Genomic DNA, 22345 nt, shown 5'->3' with positions numbered 1-22345 from the left:
AAGTATTCTTCTTTTTCACCAGCCAAGAAAACACAGCTTAATTCAAGATGCACAAGCTCCCAGAGGACCAGCTGCCCCCCAGGCCCAAGATCATCTGGGCTAAGGCTTCTCTAAGCAAAAGGGCTGCAGACCTAGCCACTACGCACTAGATCTGAAAGCCTCACCTAACAGTTTGGCTCTGTCCTTGTAGTCCTTTCGGTCATTTAAACCCAGCAAAATGCTGCCCCTTGGCAGACTTGAACACATTGTTTTTTAAATGTGCATTGCTGTTTTGCCTGCATGTATATTTGTATAAGGTTGTCAGAGCCCCTAGAACTGGAATTACAGACAGTTGAGAGCTGCCATGTAGAGGCTGAGAATTGAACTCAGAACCTCTGGAAGAGCAGCCAGTGCTCTTAACCCCTGAGCCATCTTTCCAGCCCCCTGAATACAATTTTTAACCTTATGAGATACATACCAAACAAAGAAACTGAGGCAAGGAGTTATAATACTTGCTTCACTTATGAGAATAAAATGACTAGCCAGGATCCTGGCTCTGTCTACCATATATTCAGGGCCTTTTGTTTAAGTTATATGAAACCGAATCTCACAAAGCTACCCTTGAATTGTGCCCAGTGCCCTGCAACTCCCAACCTTTTCCTCTAACCTCTATCAGAATGTCTTCTCTGCTTGGGGATCAGTGCGGCCTCCATCCTTGGTGCTGGATGCTGCCCTTCCCTCTGTTTGCCTTGCTCCACATGCTCAGATCCTGTCCTTCCTGACCCATGCTGGAGTCCTGGCCAAGCCACAGAAGAAGCAAGATGTGACTGCCTCACTGAATAAGATACTGAGCCATGTGGCTAGCATAGACAAGAATAATGGGCTAATATAAGTTATAAGAGTTAATAAGAAAAAAAAGAGTTAATAAGAAGCCTGAGCTAATGGGCCAATCAATTTATAACTAATATAGACCTCTGTGTAATTTCTTTGGGACTTAATGATTGCAGGAACAGGGCAAGACAGAAAACGCAGTCAACAAATGGCACCCACATGGACAACTGCATTCACATAAAGCATGAGAGAGCTCGGGAAGTAATTATAGACAGAAAAGAATAGAGAAAAGCATGGCTTATTGATAGCAGCATTTTCTCAGGTGGGCTCTGTTTGCTAGAGGCAAATGCGACTATTTTAAGAGAGGCTTCCTGACTCAGCTTTAGCTGCAAAACCTTGCAGCTCTTTTAAGAGGTCCTGCTACAAAACACTTAAATGGTGTCGATGAAAAGCTGATTGCATGCTTTTTGATTTTCAGCCATAGCAGGAAAAAAGTCGCACCATTTTAAAATGCCGGCTTCCTGGGCTGTCCTGCTAATGCAAACTCTGACTCTTTCAGGCAGGAGGTCCAGTTACAGAGCATTTGAGTGTGGTTTGTGAGCACACTGCTGCAGTTTGTTTGGTGGCAGGGACTTTGAAACACCATAGAGTTGTAGCGATAAACATGGCTACAGCCGACATCGGACCCATGCTGGCCAGAGTGACTATTAAGATAATTGTCCAGGTGTCTCATCTTCCCCCAGTCTTGCCTTTATATTCTATTTACTGGAAGATTATCTTAATTTAATTTCTAGTCTTTTTTACAATATCCACTGATCTGTTATTTCTAGCAGCTCTTTGGGGTCTGGATATCCCAACAGGGCAGGAACCTAGTCTTTGTTCTCAGAGGTGTGATGCGATGTCTGGAGCTCCCTGGTGTTCCCAGGGTCCTTTACCATACATGCTGACGAGCTTGTTTGTCCCTTCGCTCCCTACAAAAACCCCTGAAAAGCTGCAGAAGTCACAAAAGGCTCTAAAACTCTGGCTTGAGAACCAGTGTTTGTAGAGCTGCTGCTGGTCTGTGGGTGTCTCTGGAACCTCTCTTGAACTGACAATTGTGCAGTGAAGACCAGACGCTTGCTTTGGGACCCTGTCTGCCAGTGCTGGAGCCAAGGGGTGCCAAGTTCCCCCATTTAGAATGAAATTGGCCTAAGAGGACTCTGTTATTAGCTCCTTGCTTCTCTCCACCCTCATGCACCCGGTGGTGTCTGGTGTCCATGGCTCTATTCTCTAAGAGAATAAGCCTCCTGTGTCTCCTGGTAGAGTGGGACTTTGACATGCCAGCCTCTTGGCACCTGCTCTGAGTTCAGCAGAATTCTTGTGACCACCCCCCTCACTCAGCTATGGCTGCATATCCTGCCTGCTAAACCAACAGCCTTGTATCTTACAAATTTATGTTTAAATATTTTATTTATTAATTTTGTGTATATGGTGGTGAGAACATGAGCATACCATAGCACACATATGGAGGTCAGAGGACAACTTGGGGGACTCAGTTCTCTCCTTCTACCACGTAGGGGTTTTTTTTTGTTTTGTTTTTGTTTTGTTTTCAAGATGGGATCTCTCTGCACAGCCTTGGCTGTCCTGGAACTCAATCTATAAGCCAGGCTGGCCTCGGACTTACAGTGATGGGATTAAAGGCGTGCACCACCATTGCCCAGCTTAGCACATGGATTCTAAAGATCAAGTCAGGCTGTCAAGGCTTTGTGGTACCCTCAGTAGCCAAGCCATCTGGCTGGTCCCAGATTTGTGCCTTTTTCAAGACACTTTACTATTACTCAGTGAGCAACTCTCAAGGAAGTGGCAGTTCACTTAACAGCAGAGTCCTGCACATTCCTACCCCACTCACTCCAGGCACTGTTTTCAGGTGCCACAGAGGCTTAAGTCATCACCCAACTGCTGTCAGGTTCGTGTGCTCAAGTGGGGACAGGAGGCAGGGAGGTTTAGTGGGTGGCAGCCTGAGTTAGACCCAGAACCTTTTAAAAGGTGGAATGGGAGGACCGGCTTGAAGCTGACCTCTGACCTCCACAAATGTGCCATGGTATGTGTACCCATACTCACAAAATAAGTTGAATTGTTTTTAAATTAAACGCACCTTTAATCCCCAGCACTTACAGGCAGAGGCTGGAGGATCTCTCTGAGTTCCAGGCCAGTCAGAGCTACTTAACAGAGACCCTGTCTCAAAGAAAACAAATAAAAAGGTAGGAGAATGAATGAGTAAATTACTGTGGAAAGCAATCCAGAATTCACACATACACACACATTACTACTACAAACACAAACTGCCCTCATAGATTCTAAACATTCCCTTGAGGGGATGTGGTCCAGCAATTTGGCTAGGTTGGCCAGCCAAGGAGCTTCTGGAACCTCTTTGCCACCCCACCCCACACCCCAATTCTGGAATTACAGGCACATGCTGCCATACCTGGCTTTTTATGTGAGTTCTCAGGATCCAAATTCAGGTCCTCATGCCTGTATAGCAGGCACTTTACTGACAGAGCCATCTCCTCAGCCCTGGGGGACATTTTGTCACTGGGGCAAAGACACCACACTATATTAAGGACTATTCAGAAGCATGAGGAATATGTTGATGTCCACAATCAGTCAAATGCCTGGCCAGGCTGCCTACAGGGTCTTACTATGTAGCCCAGGCTGGCCTCGAACGCTCCCTTCTCCTACCTCAATGACAGGCACAAGCCCTACTCTAGCCAACATGACTACCTGTTGTAGTCTGATTTCATCACCAATCACCCTTTTTTCTTTGTGAACTGTTTTGTTTTGTTTGTTTTGGTTTTGAGACAGGGTTTCTCTGTGTAGCCCTGGCTGTCCTGAAACTCATTCTGTAGACCAGGCTAGTCTAGAATTTAGCGATCCTCCTTCCTCTGCCTCTCAAGTGCTGGGATTAAAAGTGTGTTCCATTACACCTGGCTCTTTAGGAACTGTTTTGCAGATATGTATCTAGGCACATTTAAAGTCAGTGCACAATGTATCACTTGGATTTTATTTCTTTTCAACACAATAAATGAGTTTCTACAAAGCACTGTCTGGGAGCAGCTCTGGGCCTGGTGGAACTAAGGGCCATGTCTGTAGGTCTTAGCCTGAAGCTGAGGTCCTGAGACTCCCAAATCCCATCCTTCCACTGCTGGTCTATATCTAGCCTTTCAGGATGACTGAGGATAAATGGAAGCTGAGAGGGGCAAGCACATGTCAGCTCTAGGCTTGGAGATATGAAAGCAGTTTCAGGAGGCCAGCCAAATAGAACGTCAAAATTACTTGGTTGCTTACTCAGTAGTTCCTCAAAGGGTTACTTCATGTATGAATTTGGGCAAGAGCAGTAGAGAGGAAGTGATGATAAAAAATAAGTCACTAGCTGGGCAGAGTGATGTAGCCTATAATCCCATCCCAGCACTCAGGAGGCAGAGACAAGGTCACCCTGGTCCACAAAGCAAGTTCCAGGACAGCCAGGGCTGTTACAAAGAGAAACTGTCGAGAGAGAGAGAGAGAGAGAGAGAGAGAGAGAGAGAGAGAGAGAGAGAGAGAAGAAAGACTGGGCAGTGGGAGTGCATGCCTTTAATCCCAGCTCTTGGGAGGTAGAGGCTGGTGGATCTCTGTGAGTTTGATACTAGCCAGGTCTACTAAAGTGACTTCCACAACAGTCATGGCAGTTACACAGAGGAAATCCTGTCTAGAAAAAATAAAAACAAACAAACAAACAAAACAAAATTTTAAAAAAGGAAGGAAGGAAGAAAAGACTACTTAGAAGCCTTTTCCAGTAGAGTTAGAAGAGTAACGATGCAAACCTGAGCAGGACTTGACCCACCCTTGCTGGCACCCTCTATAGCTTTGTTTGCAAATCAGAAAAAAAACAAAAAACAAAAAACCCAGAAACTTTAGTCCCACAACCATAAAGAACCCAATTCTGCTAATAACCCATTGAGCAAAGAAATGAAACCTTTTCCAGAGCTTACCCAACATGCTAGCTGCCAACACCCTGTTTTTTGGTTTGTTGGTTAGTTTTGCTCTTTGTTTTTTTCAAGACAGGGTTTCTCTGTGTATCTTGGCTGTCCTGGAACTTGCTCTGTAGACCAGACTGGCCTCAGACTCAGAGGTCTGCCTGCCTCTGCCTCCCGAATGCTGGGGTTAAAGGTGTGTGCCACCACCCATTTGTTGTGTTTTGTTTTCTGTTTGATTTTTTTTTTTGGTAGTAATGCTAGGGATTAAACCCTGGGTCTCCCACATGTTCAGTAATATTTTCCCACCAAGGCACACTCAGTTCCCTGTCCACACACTGAGTCAGCTATGTGTGACCCCAGCTCTGTAAGATAACGCTACAGCAGTGAAAGAGCTAGGGCTGCATAAAAGTTACAGACCTGTATCCACAGCATTGTGCTTTATACTCAAACTGGATACAAACTAAAACTCTACAGACTCAGGGAATGGCTAAATAATATAAACTGTCTCCACAGGACAGAAACTGTTCTCTGGCTGTTACACAGAAACAGGCACCCACCCATAAGCAAGGCTGAAATGAAAGCAGGATGTAGAGGAATTGTACATTGGGAAGCTATTTAGTAGTCTCTTGGGCTGATAAACACATGAATGACCTGTAACCCTGTACTTCTCTGACAGAAACCCACACATGTTCACTAAGCCCATATATGAATTCTACTTTTACTTTTTAAGATTGTATGTGGTAACGTGCACACAAGTGTTAGTGCACTCAGCAGCCAGAGGCATTGGCTCCCCTGGATCTGGAGTTATAGAAGGTTGTGATTCACTTAGAGTTCTCTGGAAGAGCGGTACACACCCCTAACAGGTCAATTATCTCTCCACTTATAAAAAATTGTAAAGGAGCACTCCTTAGAAGAATTCAAATGTGGGAACTATCGAAATCCTCATTGTCTACAGAAGAGACAGGCTTGCTCCAGTATTCATACAGAATGCCATGCAGTAGAAGAAAGGATACCACATACAGCAATATGGGAGAATCTTAATGAGATGGAAAAGGGCCAGACACAAAGAATATACAATGTGACTCCATTTATATATTTTTGTTTATATCTAGAAGACAAAAACTAGTCCACAGTAAGGTCAAGACTAACCAGCAGTTGCTGGGGTTAGAGGCAGAGGTTAGTCAGCATGCGGCTGCACACGGTTCTGGTTTGTCAACATTCAAAGAAATCCCAATTTTTATGTATGTAAATTTACCTCAATGATGCTGAGTAGGAGATAAAGAGACTGACAGTGTCAGACGCTGGAGCAGGGCTTACACGTACCACTACTGAGAACACCATGTGCCAGACTGCAAAGAGTCACTGGTGTCTTTAAGATGGCCCATCTGCAACCCCAAACAATACGCAAAGTAGGTATTTACCCGAGAGAACCAAACAGACCCACAAAAGGGCTTGTGTATTGTGGCTGTGTTTAATACCTCTTAATTCAGAACGAAAAATAACCCAGATGTCTAGAGCAGAAAAACAGATAAACGAGTCAGTTCTCTCACATAAACACTACTACTAGGGACAGGAGTTCCTGCTCTGCCACGATGGGATCAGAAAGTAAATGATCAAACACTGGGGAGTCTGAGGCAGGAGGGTGTAAGTGGGGCCAGCCTGCCTACATAATAAAATCCTGTGATTTTCTTTATTGGGGGAGGGGATATTAATGGACATAGGAACACATTCCATTTGTGGCATTCTGGAACAGGAAAAAAAACCTGTAGTGACCAGCAAGACTGGAGCAGTAACTAACTTCACATGGGCAACAGAGAACTTTCTGGGTTATAAACACTGTATCTTGATAAGGGGAATGGCTACCCAGATATCTACATCTGTCATAGCTTTCTCAGAAGTGGTTCTCAACCTTCCTACTGTGCAAACCTTTAATACAGTTCCTCATGTTCTCATGACCCCCAACCACAAAATTTTTGTTGCTACTTCATATCTAATTTTGCTACTGTTATAAATCATAATGTAAATATTTTGAGACAGATTTCTTAGAGGTTACAACCCACAGGTTGTCCTAGAGCCAGACTCCTAAGATGAGTACATTTTATTATATATAAACTAACTATATCAATATATAAAATTAAGAGCTGGGTCTGGTGGGCATGCCTTTAATCTCAGTACTCAGAAACAGAGGTCAATGGAACTCTTGAGTTTGAAGCTACTTACATAGTGAGTTCCAGGCCAGCCAGGGCTACACAATGAGACTCTATCTCAACAAACAAAAAGAAAAAAGAGAGCAGATGCTAATGACACATGCACGCCTTTAATCCCAGCACTTGGGAGGCAGAAGCAGGCGGATTTTTGTGAGTTCTAGGCCAGTCTGGTCTACAGAGCCAGTTCCAGAACAGGCTCCAAAAGCTACACAGAGAAACCCTGTCTTGAAAACTCAAAAACAAAAAAAGAGAGGGGGTTAGGGGGAAGGAAAAAGGGAAGGCAGGGAGGAGAAAGAAAAACCAAATTCCAAATTTTTTTGGTTTTGGTTTTGGTTTTTGGAGACAGGGTTTCTCTGTAACTTTGGAGCCTGTCCTGGAACTGGCTCTAAAAAGACCAGGTTGGGGCTGGAGAGATGGCTCAGAGGTTAAGAGCATTGCCTGCTCTTCCAAAGGTCCTGAGTTCAATTCCCAGCAACCACATGGTGGCTCACAACCATCTGTAATAGGGTTTGGTGCCCTCTTCTGGCCTGCAGGCATACAGACAGAATATTGTATACATAATAAATAAATAAATAAATAAATAAATAAATAAATAAATAAATAAATAAATAAATATTTTTGTTTTAAAAAAAAGACCAGGTTGCCCTCAAACTCAGAGATGCACCTGCCTCTGCCTCTGCCTCTGCCTCCCGAGTGCTGGGATTAAAGGCATGCACCACCACTGCCCAGCCATATCAAAATATTTTAAAACCATAGCCAGACATAGAGTTGGACGCCTTTAATCCAGACTTAGGAGGCAGAGGCAGGCAGATCTCTGAGTTCAAAATCAGCTTGGTCTACAAAGCAGGTTACAGGACAGCCAGGGCTGTCACACAGAAAAACCTTGTCTCAAAAAACCAAAAAAAAAAAAAATAATAATAATAATAATGATGATGATACTGATAATAATAATAATAAAATAAACCCATGCAGGATATTGATCTGCCTTTAGATTAGTAGTCTCCTTTCAAATGAGAAGACTGAACTGCCTACAAGATGGGCCAGAATGCAGAGCGGAAACAGAGGGAGAGCTTGGGATCTGATCTGCTGGCAAACAAAATTTAGCTATCGATGGAGGAACCTGGCATACTGTGGAAATGTGCCACTCTGCTCAAGATGCACCTAACAGATGTCCCTAGAAACAGGGACATTCGCATCTGCTGTCATGGGAAACCAATGCTTGCAGAAGTAGAGAGCATGAGGAAGATGTTAATAGGCACAGTAGTGCCTTCTATACTGATGTGCCAATGCCAAACAGAAAGAAATGCCAAGGGAGTTGTACAGAGGGACAATGCAGGCAGTGTCCAAGTGTTTACTTACTGTTCCAGAACCCACATCAAACCAGATCTCTTCTGTCTACTAATAGCAAGCACACTCAGCATGGAAATCTCAGTGAAACACAGAGCAGTCAAAAACTACGACCACTGTAGCACCAAAACCCGGAGTCAGGCTGGAGAGATGGCTTAGGGGTTGAGAGCACAGGCTGCTCTTCCAGAGATCCTGAGTTCAATTCCCAGCAACCACATGGTGGCTCACGACCATCTGTAATAAGATTTGGTGCCTTCTTCTGGCCTGCAGGCATACATGCTGACAAAACACTGTATACATAATAATTAAAAAAAAATCTTCCAAAAAATTTTTTAAAAAAGCCGGAGTCATCATTAACTTTTCATGTTGTTTCATTACACTTCATCTGATATCTATAAAGTGTAAATCACAATCAGCCCACTATATCTATGAGTTCCACATCCATGGCTTTAACAACTGCAAACAAAGTCTTAAAAGAAAATTCACAGGGAGGTAGTGGTGGCTCACGCCTGTTGTCCCAGCACTCAGGAGGCAGAGGCAGACAAATCTCTGACTTCAAGGCCAGCATGGTCTATTGAGTGAGTTCCAGGATAGCCAGGGTTACACAGAGAAACCCCGTCTCAAAAAAAAAAAAAAAAAAAGAAAGAAAGAAAGAAAAGAAAAAGAAAAATATTTTACTGAACACATGCAGATTTTTTTGAAAAGTTGTTGTTTGTTTGTTTGTTTGTTTTTTAAAGACAGGATCTCACTGTGTAGTTCTGGCTGGCCTGAATATGTCTTGATATGGAGACCAGTCTGGCCTCAAACTCACAGAGATTCACCTGCCTCTCCTAAGTGTTGGAATTAAAGGTGTGTGCCAGTGTAGCTGGCTCAGGCATTTTAAGGTTCATCTCTATAAGTGTTTTGCATGCAGGTATGTCTGTGTAATAGGTTTGTGCAGTGTCTGTGGAGGTCAGAAGAGTGTTGGGTTTTCTGAAGCTATAGTTACAGATAGTTGTGAGTCACCATGTGGACCCTCTGCAAGAGCAACAGGTGCTGTTAACTGCAGAGCCACCTTCCCAGCCCTCATGTTCAGACACATTATTATTATGTGTGATAGTATGTATATGACTACGTGGGGGGGGGCAAGCAGGCCATGACACATATTTCTGGAGGTCAGAGAACAGCTCTGTGGAATAATAGTCAGTTATCTCTTTCCACTTTCATAAGGGTTCCAGGATTGAACTCAGGCCATAAGACTTGCACAACAAGCACCATTACCTGCTGAGTCCTCTTGCCAGTCCGTGACATTTTTAATATCATTATTCCTTCAACGATATAGAGCATTTACGTTGTCCTTGGTATGTAAGTCCTCCACAACTCATTTAAAGGACGGTGTGCAGTGTTAAACTAGCTTTCTGTTTTGTATTTTGAGGCAGGGTTTCTCTATGTAGCCCTAACTCTCCTGGAACTCATTTTGTAGACTAGGCTGGCCTTGAACTCTGAGATCTGCCTGCCTCTGCCTCCCAAGTGCTGGTGTGTGTCACCATGCCTGGCTTCTTTTCTGTTTTTGAGACAAAGTCTCTCTATGTATCCCTGGCTATCCTGGAATTTTCTATATAAAATCTGGCCTAAAACTCAGAGCTCTACCTGCTTCTGCCTCCTGAGAGCTGGGATTTAAGGGCATGAGCCAGTACTCCTGGCTGGGTACCAGTATACATAAAGGACTTGGGCATCTATGGACCTGGACATTCAAGAGATCTAAGGACACCCACAGATGATTGCATTTTCCCCCCACTTAACAAGATATTGGGGATATCCCTGTTTGTTTGTTTGTTTCTTTCTTTCTTTTTTTTTTTTGGTTTTTCGAGACAGGGTTTCTCTGTAGCTTTGGAGCTTGTCCTGGAACTAGCTCTGTAGACCAGGCTGGCCTCGAACTCTGCCGCCCCAGTGCTGGGATTAAAGGCGTGCGCCACCACCGCCTGGCTAATATCCCTGTTTCAATAAAATTCATTAAATGTTCCTTTAAATAAGAACATTTGCGGGTTGGAGAGATGGCTCAGAGGTTAAGAGCACTGGCTGCTCTTCCAGAGGTCCTGAGTTCAATTCCCAGCAACCACATGGTGGCTCACAACCATCTATAATGAGATCTGATGTCCTCTTCTGGCCTGCAGGCATACATGCAGGCAGAATATTGTATACATAATAAATAAATAAATAAATATTTAAAAAAGAAAGAAAGAGAAGGATTTCTGGGATGCTGCTGACACACTCCTTTAGAAGGAGCATACCCACACACCTCGAGCTCTGTGAGTCACTAGCTGCAGTCTCTGGAGAGCTTTATGGGTAAGCACACCCTTCTGCTGAGTTCAGGGCTCAACCTCTGTCTACCCTTTTCCATTAGCGTCTCCTCTCTGTACACTGTACATGTGGCCCTGGACAGCTGCCCTGGAACTTCAAGGACCAGGTTGCCCTAGCAGAGGAAGCTGCTGTGGGGGCCAGAACAGGTCTGAGACATACCTGAGTGTACATGAACTCTGACATGGGCTCCTAAGAGTTTCAGGACCTTTTCACTGTGTGGGGGAAGCCTGTGTAAGAAAGCTAGGAATTTACTATAAACTACAGATGGGGCAGAATGCAAAATGCTCTTGCTACAAGATGGACTTCCAGGAAGCATTGCATAAACTATCTTTGCTTAAGTTAACTGTACATGTCACCTCATGTTTTGCTTATTCTGATAATAAAAATGAGAAATGCTTTGTTTACACTACTCTTAACAGTCTAGAGTTCCTTGGTTCACTTTTCCCTATTGCAGCTAATTTGATGACTTTAATAAGAAGCCCACACAATTTTTTCATGTTAAATCATAAAAGATAGATAACTTTCAAAGTGGGCTATTTTCTAGCACAGTTATCTTTTTCTTTTTCTTTTCTTTCTTTCTTTCTTTTTTTTTTTTTTTTTGAGACAAGGTCTCATTTTGTGACCTTGGCTAGACCAGAGACTCTGCCCGCTGACTGTGACAGTGCACACCTTTAATCTCAGCACTTGGAAGGCAGAAGCAGGTGAATCTCAGTTCCAGGTTAGTTCTGACACACAGTGAGACACTGTCTCAAAATAGAACAAAGCAAAGCAAACAACATCAACGAAATTTCAAACACATCTGTAGTGATTTCTTTTTTTTTAAATATTTATTTATTATGTATACAATATTCTGTGTGTATGCCTGCAGGCACCAGACCCCATTACAGATGATTGTGAGCCACCTGAACTCAGGACCTTTGGAAGAGCAGGCAATGCTCTCAACCTCTGAGCCATCTCTCCAGCCCAACTGTAGTGATTTCTAAGGTTCCAAATGGCTGGTTTTTATTTCCAACACCCATAACAGTTCACAACCATCTGTAACTCCAGTTCTAGGGGATCCAACACCCTCTTCTGGCCTTCACAGACACTGCATAAATGTGGTGCACAGACATACATTCAGATGAAACACCCATACACATGAAATAAAAGTAAAGGTTAAAAATATTTTCTTTTAAAGGCATGCATTGCCAAGAATAGTGGTGTAGGCCTTTAATCCCAGTACTAGGGAGGCAAAGGCAGGCAGGTCTTGGTGAGTTCAAGGCCAACCTGGTCTAATTAATAAGTTACAGAACAGCCAGAGCTAGTGAGACCTGTCTTTAAAAAACAAAAAAACAACCACAAAAAACACATGCCACCTATGTACACACGTCATTAGGTAACATATGGATACAGAAAGAAAAGTCAAATTTTGTGTTAAGCCTAGTGACACACACTTGTAACCGCAGTACTAGGGAGATTGAGGCAGGACTACTGTGATTTCAAGGTCAACCTAGGCTACACTGTGAATCTAAGGCCAGCCTGGGCTACATAACAAGATCAGGCCTCTAAAACAACAAAGTTTTCAATGACATGAGTTGAGTTTTGCTGTTTGTATTATGTGTGTGGGTGCGGGCACACAAAGTCTGAAGCACTGGATGCTCTGGAGCTGGGGTAACGTGCACTTGAGAGCTGCCTGAAGTGGGTGCTAAGAGCAGAAGGAGAGGCCTAACTCCTGAGCCAGCTCTCTGTCTCAAGGTTCTGTGAGTTTCAATGCCAAACACACGTGGGAGCTGCTATCTCTGTCTCTCACGTGAGCAGTAAGCAAATATTCATTAAACCATGAGAATTTTAAAGAAAGGCAAAAGTTTCAACTCCAGCAACAGGGAGAGAGCTAAGTGAAGGAGAGCAGACTGTGAGCTGGGTGCTCCCCGAAGGCTCCTTCCCACAAAGCCTCAAGGTCCAGAAATGCTGCAAACTTTTCACTGGAGTCATAGCCCTTCTGTCCACAAAGGCAACACCCTGGATATTACTCACTTGCTCATGATGAACTGAGTTTAACTACCTGTGCAATAAACTTAGGCACCAAAGTCCTTCCAAAAGGCTCAATGGAAAAACTTCTTAAACTCGAGATAGATGGACCTCAACTATGCTTTGTACACACTGCATTTGCTGTTACGAATAGTAGTATTTTGTAAAGATTCCCTACGTAATAAGATTCACCTAAGAAAGTAGCATAAATAAGCGAGCTGTAGTTGAACATGTCCATAACTCTAGCACTTGTGATGTGGAAACAGGATCAAGAGTTCAAGGCCAACCTGGGCAGCAGTGGCACAGGCCTTTGATGCACTTGAGAGGCAGAAGCAGGTAGATTTTGAGTTTAAGGCCAGTCTGATCCACAAAGCTAGTTCCAAGACAGCCAGGGCTGTTACACAGAGAAATTCTGTCTTGAAAAACAACAAAAACAAAAAAGAGTTCAAGACCATTCTTATTACGTGGAGGCTTGAGGCTAGCCTGGGTTACATGAAACCCTGTAAAAGGCATAATGCTTATCTCCATGAAAAAAGAGCCAGCATGTACTTAAAGTATCAACTGCACCTAAAGCAGGGAATGCTCAGGCACTCAGGACACAGCCCAGAACTGCTCAAAGACGCGCAAGAAGCAGGGCGCCAAGTGAACATCACCAGGAAGACAGTAGTGAGGGAGGAGATGGGGCAGCAACAGAAAGCCACCACTTCACCACCGAGAAGGTAAAGGAACATGGTTGGCATCCACTGATACAATTCCTACAGGGTGGGAAATCAGCGGGTACAGGAGACATCTTCCAACTGTCAGGGTCCTAGTCCATCTGTTCCCAGAGTTTATGGGCCCTGACAAGTGGTACAGCAGATCTCAGCCTAAAGATGCTACAGGGACATAAGGACTCACAACATAGACAAGATGGCTGACTCACACTCCTCAAGCAAAGTGGTGGCATGGGGCAGGGCAGAGCAGGCAGCCTGGGCAGTGACCTAGCTTCTTTGGTCACACTCCACTCCTTAAGCAGTGACTTTCTGAATCTAAAGAAGAGAGTCTGGGCCACCCTGAAAGATGTCACTGCACCTGCAACTTGTTCACATGGGTTTATTTGTTTTGTTTTATTTTGTTTTTCGAGACAGGGTTTTTCACTGTATAGCCCTGGCTGTCCTGGAACTCGCTCTGTAGACCAGGCTAGCCTCGAACTCACAGAGTTCTGCCTGCCTCTGCCTCCCAAGTGCTGGGATAAAAGGTGTGTGCCACCACTGCTCAGCTTCACACAGGTTTAAAGTGTCTTGAATCCTGAGGCATTTACCCTATTAACTATCTAAAAGGTTAACAGACAACACTTTTGTCTAAGGACAATGGAAAGATGTCTACGAGTCCAAGTAACGTACAACAGTGTGAACATCTGGAAGGAACCAGGTCTACTTCAGCAATAGCATCCAACCTAACCTGCCCCCACACACCCCACACCTGAGCAGAAGCAGCAGCCTGGCCTCTAGGCACCCAAACACATGGTTATCAATCATATGGCTTAGCTCTTCCTCCAAAGCTGACATTAAACTCACCAGCCCAGAACTTCTGGCATTTGGCTGTCAACTCTTTGAAATAGTTCATAAACTATGAGGTTACCTGTCCCATTCCAGTACTCAGTTCTAGCCTCTGCTCTTTTTCAGTTGCTGGGATGGATATCCCTCTCAGGACAGAGATGTCCTTCACCAAGGTTAGTTACGGGAATGTGTCATGCAAAGACCTAAGTTTGTACAGTTTGGCTTTGGGACGACCTCCACTGGAGACCAAGGCTGCTCTGTTTCTTTTGTTGTCCAGAAACACAGGATCAACTCTGATGAAGCACAGCCCTTTCTGCAGCTCACAGCCTCCTGGCACAGCACCGATGGCACACATTGGTTATAAGACCCTCCAGAAACCACAGTCTATCTCTTCTCCCTCACTGCCATCTGGGGGCTTAGCCATATAACTTCCCATCTAATACTTCTTTTTATTTTATTTATTTTTATGTGTATGAATGTTTTGCCTGCATGTATGTATGTGCACCACCTGCACACTTGGTACCCTCAGGTCAGAAGAGGAAGTCAGATCCCCTGGGACTGGAGTTACAGATGCCTGAACCACCATGTGGGAGCTGGGACTCAAACCAAGATTCTCTGCAAGAACAAGTGTTCTGTTCGTAACTGCTAAGCCGTCTCTCCAGTGTGCATCCCCCCCCCATTTTTAAATGTCTGGCATCTAGACAGGCAGGCGGTATTTTGCTACAAATCGTCTAGTGTGCCCCACTGTCTTCCTGTTCAGACCCTCCCTTCTCCACTATTCACATCCTCTCTACTTTCTGAAGGACAAGCATCCACAGATAAACTCTGCATTTGATATTCTGACCATAGCAAAAGAGTCACACACTGGTGAACGTGAGAGTCTCCTGTCATTACCAGATCTGCTGATGACTAGGACACCTCCTCTACCCCTTAAGTTCAAAATCTGAGCCTACCTTATTCATTTACCATCACTGATACAAGGACTCAGAGGGTCTGGTTTTCCATCTATCTCCTGCCATAGCACAGTCCGCTAGCCACAGGTCTTGGCGCAACCAGCCCCTCTCTCTGTGGATGCTCTGCTTCCCACCACCTTCTCACTGCTGATCCCCAACACCTGCTTTACAAGCTGGTGGCCTTCCTTCTTGTCTTCAACTTTCTCTCAGCCAGCATGCTAAATGCTGAAGATATTCCCTGCACTCCTAGACAGCAGAGATGATGAAGCTCTGGCCAGTGTACAGCCCCACAGCTTCCCGTTCAATATGTCCTAGTTTCGGGCTGAGTGAGGGCAGCATTACAAGGATCAAGCAATTTTATACCTTTCCAGCTTCAATCTTCAAAAAGAACAGGAGGCAAAAGGACCTGCCAAGGCTAGTTCCTTCCCTTCGTGTCCTTTCCGCCCACTTAACTCCCTGAAACTGTTTCCTTCCTGAAACGTCGTTAAATTTAGATCACCTCCAAGCCACAAACAATCACACTGATGGAAAAGATGACATTATATATGCAACATAACAATCTCAAGTGTGACCACACAACACTACCAGAAAGTGGATGGGTCTTGCTATGTACTTGCTATTTGCACATTCATTTGGTCCTGTTTAGGACAATGCTAAGGATCAACAAAAAACAAATATTCTAGTAAGGTGTGATCATCTTAGCACTCAGGAGAGGCAGGAGGATCACTTCAAGTTCAAGGCCAGCCTGGGCTACATAGTGAGACCCTGTTTCAGAAACAACAAAAATTCAATAAAAGCCAACTGTCTCTAATCTGCTCTGCCTTGTACCCTGAATTCCCAGCCTACAGCCGGATGCATTGTTATGGCTGAACAAATGAATGAAATGATGAGGTTGAGGTGGAGGTACATGCACTGTGAGAAAAAGGGACCTAGTTACAGCAAACAAAAGGCCACCAACCCTCCAGGAGGTTGGTGCCCAGGGCAGAATTTGCCGGGCACAGTGATGGTGTACACAAGCACAATGAGAAGGCCTAAACTATTCTCATGGTGGATGACAGTATGCTTCTCTGGGAATGGAGCAAGCAAGTCACCACTTGCAGGCCTGTGAAAAATTATAATGGCTTGTCAAGAAGCAACAACTCTCAGTAAGGATGATGTGGCTTCCCAGATGATAGCTGGGTCAGGTAGGATCTGGGACATGCCTTCCAAGGCGTGGATCTCAAAGTGTGCAGAAGCAATGGCTGTCTGGCAACCCCGGGCACAATTAAGGGAAAGAGAAGAAAACCACAAAATGCCACTGCTCCAATGTTTGAGGTCTGCCCAGTTCCCTGTCAATGAAGGCTAGGAAAGAGCCAACCAGGAACCCAGGGACCATACCACCCAGGAAACAGTCTGTGCTCCTGAGAGCCTCATCTATAAAATGGGAATCATGGTCCTGAAGATCAAATGATGAACAGAGCCACCCTCAGCAGCATGCCTGGCACAAACCACATGCTGGAGGCATTAACCTGTTATACCAGTGACTGTTCCTATTCCTCCTGGGACAACAGTCTGGCAGAAAATCTGGCATCTAACACAGGGAAGGAAGACAACCCCCACTCCAGTAAGTTATCCCTGAGAATCTACAGTAAAATCTAGAACAAAGTGTCTGCTCTTGGACAGAGAAGAAAAAGGTCTGTGAGGGGTTACTGTAGTAACCATGTGAACCAGCATCAAGTAACAGTCAGCATAAGGAAGCTGTACATAGGCTGTTCATTCACTAGGAAATATACATTTAGGTCAAGCACAGCGGATCTGTAATTCTAGCACTAAGGAGGCTGAGGCAGGAGGACAACAAGTACAAAGCCAGCTAGAGGTATTTAGCAAGACCCTGTCTCAAAAACAGACGACTAAAAAACAAAGAGGGGTCTATGCAAGCTTCATGTGGGAGCTAGAGAAGAAGCAAATGGATGAGACATGGAGTATATGAGTGTTTTAAGTTTCTCCTTGAGGGGGGCTGGAAGGTTGTTTCAGCAGTATCCGTTGCTCTTAAGGAGAACCTGGTTTTAATTCCCAGCACCCTGGAGAGATGGCTCAGAGGTTAAGAGCATTGCCTGCTCTTCCAAAGGTCCTGAGTTCAATTCCTAGCAACCACATGGTGGCTCACAACCATCTGTAATGAGGTCTGGTGCCCTCTTCTGGCCTGTAGGCATACACACAGACAGAATATTGTATACATAATAAATAAATAAATAAATATTTAAAAAAAAAACCCTTTAATTCCCAGCACCCATGTGGTAGCTCACAACTATCTGTAACAACAGTCCTAAGACCTCCATGTCCTCTTCTGGCTTCCATAGGCAATAGGCATACACATGACACACAGACATACATGTAGGCAAAACATTCATATGGTGCCTGCTGCTTAAGCCTAACCTGAGTTCAATCCCCAAAACCCACATAAAGGTGGGAGTGAGAAACAACTCCCAAAAACTTTAATTTAAAGTTTTTTTATTATTATTTTATTTTGGTATCTTTAAGACATTATATAGCTCTGGCTGTCCTGAATTCACTAGTAGACTAGGCTGGCCTTGAACTCACAGAGATCTGCCTGCCTCTGCCTCCTAAATGCTGAGATTAAATGCATGTATCACCACGGCTGGCCAAAAGCTTTATTTTGACCTTCACATGAGTATCATAGCATGTACAGTTCAGTACACACACATACACATAATAATAATAATAACATTTAAAATTTCCCTTGAAGTCAGGTGGTGGTGGTGCACACCTTTAATCCCAGCACTTGGGAGGCAGAAACAGGTGGATCTCTGTGAGTTCAAGGCCAGCCTGGTCTACAGAGAGAATTCCAAGAAGGCTTCAAAGCTGCACAAAAAAACCTTGACTCAGAAAACCAAAAAGCAGACAAACAAAACAACAAAATAAAACAAAACCCTTGAACCGGTCACTTAGAGAAAAATGAGAGGAAACATGGAGCCAGGATTAGCAAGAATGTTGCTGGCCTCTGGATCGCTGATGCGACAACACAGCCCTGAGTCTAGCAGGGACCTCCCAGCATGTTGTGACATAGACACACATTATCCACACTCAGGGTACATGCATCGTGATCCCACAGACATCTCCATAACCATCAAATTCCAACATTCACGGCAAAACCCAATGCTGGTCTGTCCTGCTTCCTTCCCGACTTCTGGGCTCAAAGGACGATGGCATCACTCTGCAGCTCCCTTCTACAAACACTAACTCCCAAAGGAAGAGAGAAATGAAATAACATCCATGGACTCATTAACAGATGTGGATCTTTCAGGCCACGAATATGTAAACCACAGGGGATTTTCCTGAAGGACCTAACACTGAGGAATCTTTGTAGGAGCTAGGGCAAGATGTAGTTGTCTTAACTAAGGATGTTCAAGCTTGTAACACAATCTTGTGTGTTGTAGCAATAATGTTTCCTGGGCTCAAGGGTAAATACCCAATTAGCTGACTTGGGGCCAACATGGACCTATCATTCCAGGGCCATACATGAGAACAGCAGAAACTGCTCACAGAACACACGGCCCTCCCCTTCATGTCTTCTCCCATAAGTGAGAATCCACAATGTCTTTGCTATGGAGTATAGATCACCTGCAGGTGCCCAGGGGATGCTCTCTGAAAAAACATCCGTCCTGCTCCATCTAGAGGAGAATAGACTGTTCTAGAGTCACTGCTGCACCTTCAAAGCCCCAGTGTTTCCAACTCCAAAACTATCGGTGTCAGCAGACCTGGGGGCTCCTGCAGATGCTAGGCATGTGCTCACAGTATCATAATGTCACTGTTTCAGGTGCCAGTGCTAATTAAAAAAAAAAAAGCTGTTATGATGACTCACATGTTTGTGAAGTCAGAGAGAGAGCGATGTTCACACCTGAGGAACAAGCTAGACAAGATGTTAAGACTGTGATCAAGATGGAGTTCAGCGGCCAATAACGAGCAGCAGGCCCCTTCCCAGGTAGGACCCACCCTACCTCTAATCAGAAAAGCCCTGCACCGAGAATATACAAACTGAGGGGTTTTTAAAAATTACTTTTTGTACTTATTTATATTTTATATGCACTGGTGATTTCCTGCATGTATATCTATGAAAGGGTTCAGATGTTAGAGTTACAGACATTGTGGGTGCTAGGAACTGAACCCGAGTCCTCTGAAAGGGCAACCTGTTCTCTCAATCACTGAGTCACCTCTCCAGCCCCCATACTGAAGATTTTTTTGTTGTTGTTGTTTTTGTTTTTTCGAGACAGGATCCTTCTGTGTAACAGTCCTGGCTGTCCTGGAACTCACTTTGTAGACGAGGCTGGCCTCGAACTCACATCTGCCCCACAAGTGCTGGGACTAAAGGCATGCGCTACCACTGCCCAGCCTGAAGATTTTTGTTTTCTTTTGTTTTTTGAGACCGGGTTTCTCTGTGTAGCCCTGATTATTCTAGAACTCACTCTGTAGACCAGGCCGGCCTCAAACTCACAGAGATCCACCTGCCTCTGCCCGACAAGTGCTGGGATTAAAGGTGTGCGCCACCACTGAACGGCCTGAAGACTTTTAATAATAAGGAGGAAAATGAAACATTCATCTACCCTCTAAGAGAAGCAGAAGTCCAGCTCTTTCAACAGCAAACACACTGTGCTCAATCTCCAGGACCAACTACTTTATCGCTTCCAAAAGCGTCTTCTGTGAAGAAGCCCAAGGATCCTCAGACCCACCAACTTCACTCAGTGAAGAATGTTCCCTGGGTCAGGGACCCAAGGCTCCCAGCACAAAGAGCTGGTATTTGTGCTGTCTGCATTTCAACCAGACACAAGAAACATGCTGCTCCAGCTGAGCACTCTTCCCTCTCTGCTGCACACTGCAGGAGTCACACAAGGACCTGCTAGTGAGCCCTGGCCTTACAACTTGTACAGAGTAAAGGCATTTGGTGAATGGCAGCCCTTAGTCTCATATGTCTATACTCTTTATGTGCTACTGGCCCCACTTCAGTTAGCACGTCACAGGAAATAGGGCATTACACAGTTGACAGAGGAGATGGGGAAAGAGGGTCCAACTGGAGTTTGTATCTATGTACTGTTGAAACTGGTGGTGCTAGACAGAAATGGAGAGTCAGCTTGTGGCCCCCTGCCCCAAAGCGCTTCTAAAGGCAAGCCCATCCCCTTCCACACTTCACTGCCGGAAAGGCAGCCCTAAAGCCTCTCATCCAGTCAAATGCCAGTCAAGGTGGCCTGGCTGGTGCAGAGGTCCCTTGGCATGCGCCAGAAAGTAAAACCATGGCTCTTCCTTTCCTGCCCTCGACGTCTGCTGTAGATGGAGGACGACAGCAGGAGCATGGGGAGGAGGTACAGAGCGGATTCAACACTGCTGCTCAGAACGAAGGGTCCTCCACTGAAGTCCTGGTGCTCATCACCCTGGACAAGTCCTAAGTACAAAGAGTGGGAGATGCCTTGCTCACACGCTCAACTGTTATTTACCAAACAGCCAGGGCTTGGAGGACTAACAAGACAGGACTAACAAAACCCCAGAGAACGAGGTAAGGAGGCAGAGAAAAGGGACCCAGGAAGAGATCAGGAAGGTAAAACGCACCCAGTGATATAAGAACGGAAGGCACATTGGACATTAATTCCTCCGGAGTCAGCAGCCCCAGTAGCCTGTGATCCAGTCCCACCCACTGTTAACTACAATTTTACCTTAAATACCCAAATTAAGAGACAAGCTCAGGCAAGTGCCAATGATGCAATCTACCTTGTGTATTTTTTGTCACGCACCCGGAAGTTAACAAGAATCACATCGCGGCCGATGTATTTTCTCCCCGCACAGGGTGCGGTGTCTCAGAGCGGTTGCTAAGGGGCAGTGCGGTGGGGACCCGGCCCATCCAGCGGTATCTGCTGCACGGCCCATTCCAGGCCCCAGGAGACTCCAAAGACTTGCCGCTGAGACCTCTTACTAGCCGGCCGCCGTCACCCCGGCCCGCGCCCACTCTCCGACAGATCTCCGGGACAGGACCAGAGGGGACCGCAGGGACACGCGCAGAGGCCGCCCGCGCCAGGCCGCTCCCGCCCCGCGCGCCCACCGTCAAACCCGGCCTACCGTTACTGTAGGCGTATGGGGACTCGGCTGCGCCGTCCTGGAGGCTCTCCAGGATCTCGCCCTTGCCCACGTCGCTGTCGCCCACCAGAAGGAACTTGAGCAGGTAATCGTAGCTCTTCACTGGGCTGCCCTGGGTGCCCATCCTCCCGCCCGCCGCACCGCGGCCCACGGCGCCGCCGCCAGACCTGCGGGCGAAGGCTGATGAGCGGCCGTGCGGTCTCCACGCTAATGCTCCCGCCCACTGGCCACCGCCCCCAGTGCACCCGCCCCAGTGCCGCCAGCTTCACCTCAGCCTCCCAGCCGCCGCCGCCCGCCGCTTCCCGCACAGCCCCGCGCAGATCCGCAGCCCCGCCCCCGGATGCGCAGCCGCCATTGGCTACCCTCCGCCGGCCCTTCCCGGACCATTGGCCTGACAGCCTGGCCGTCACGGTCGCCCCGCCCCCACGTCTCCCCACACATACTGTGCCTCGAAGCCCCCGGTCGCCCCGCCCTACTCATTCGCCACTACTATTGGTCTCCTGCCACCCTCTTTCCCACTACTGTTGGTCTATACCCTTGTCCGTCAACGCAGTCCCCTCCCCGCCGCTTCGTACACAGTGTTGCGGTGGCTGGCTATTTCCCGCCTCCTCACTGTGACCATTGGTCACTTCCTTCTGACTTTCCTGAAATCATTGGTCGCCTTGCACGTCCGTCTGCCCTACTGCTTCCTGCAGACTACCTCAGAGCCGTCGCGGCCGGGTTCACGGACTTGCAACACCCTGGCCTCCCGCCCCCTCGCCATCACTATTGGCTACTGCTGCTAAGGCATTTGTGCCGTCTCCTATCGATCATAACCTTCTAGGTCCACCCCTTTCCTCATTCTCGCCAATCAAGAGTCAAACATTGCACAACTCTGCTCTTCCCCCTTTGTGGAGAAGCCGCAGGATAGCGATAGCTGCTGCCTAAGACGACATGGCTGAATGAGGGAGGGCCAGGCTATCTACCAAACGGCGGTGGCCGCTCTCACAGACCCCTGAAGGAAAGAAACGCGACCTGGATGTATAACCTCG

At 46.0% G+C, this 22345-nt stretch overlaps 1 protein-coding gene across 1 annotated transcript in view; it reads right to left on the bottom strand.

The window, feature by feature from the left end:
- The window catches only part of Rab40c (RAB40C, member RAS oncogene family), a 36432-nt gene extending 14835 nt beyond the window's left edge, over positions 1 to 21597 (bottom strand). The window contains exons 1-2 of the mRNA XM_005349065.2: positions 21584 to 21597; positions 21297 to 21481 (exon numbers count right to left, since the gene is read on the bottom strand). Coding sequence (XP_005349122.1) covers positions 21297 to 21438 — 142 coding nt within the window. The 5' untranslated portion in view covers positions 21439 to 21481; positions 21584 to 21597. The remainder of the gene's footprint in view (positions 1 to 21296; positions 21482 to 21583) is intronic.
- Between the last annotated feature and the right edge of the window lie 748 nt (positions 21598 to 22345).

The sequence above is a fragment of the Microtus ochrogaster genome, chromosome 7 (assembly GCF_000317375.1).
Source record: "Microtus ochrogaster isolate Prairie Vole_2 chromosome 7, MicOch1.0, whole genome shotgun sequence".
NCBI classification, from domain to species: domain Eukaryota; kingdom Metazoa; phylum Chordata; class Mammalia; order Rodentia; family Cricetidae; genus Microtus; species Microtus ochrogaster.
The sequence above is the reverse complement of the archived record's forward strand: the minus strand, read 5'-3'. Positions and strand labels throughout refer to the sequence as shown.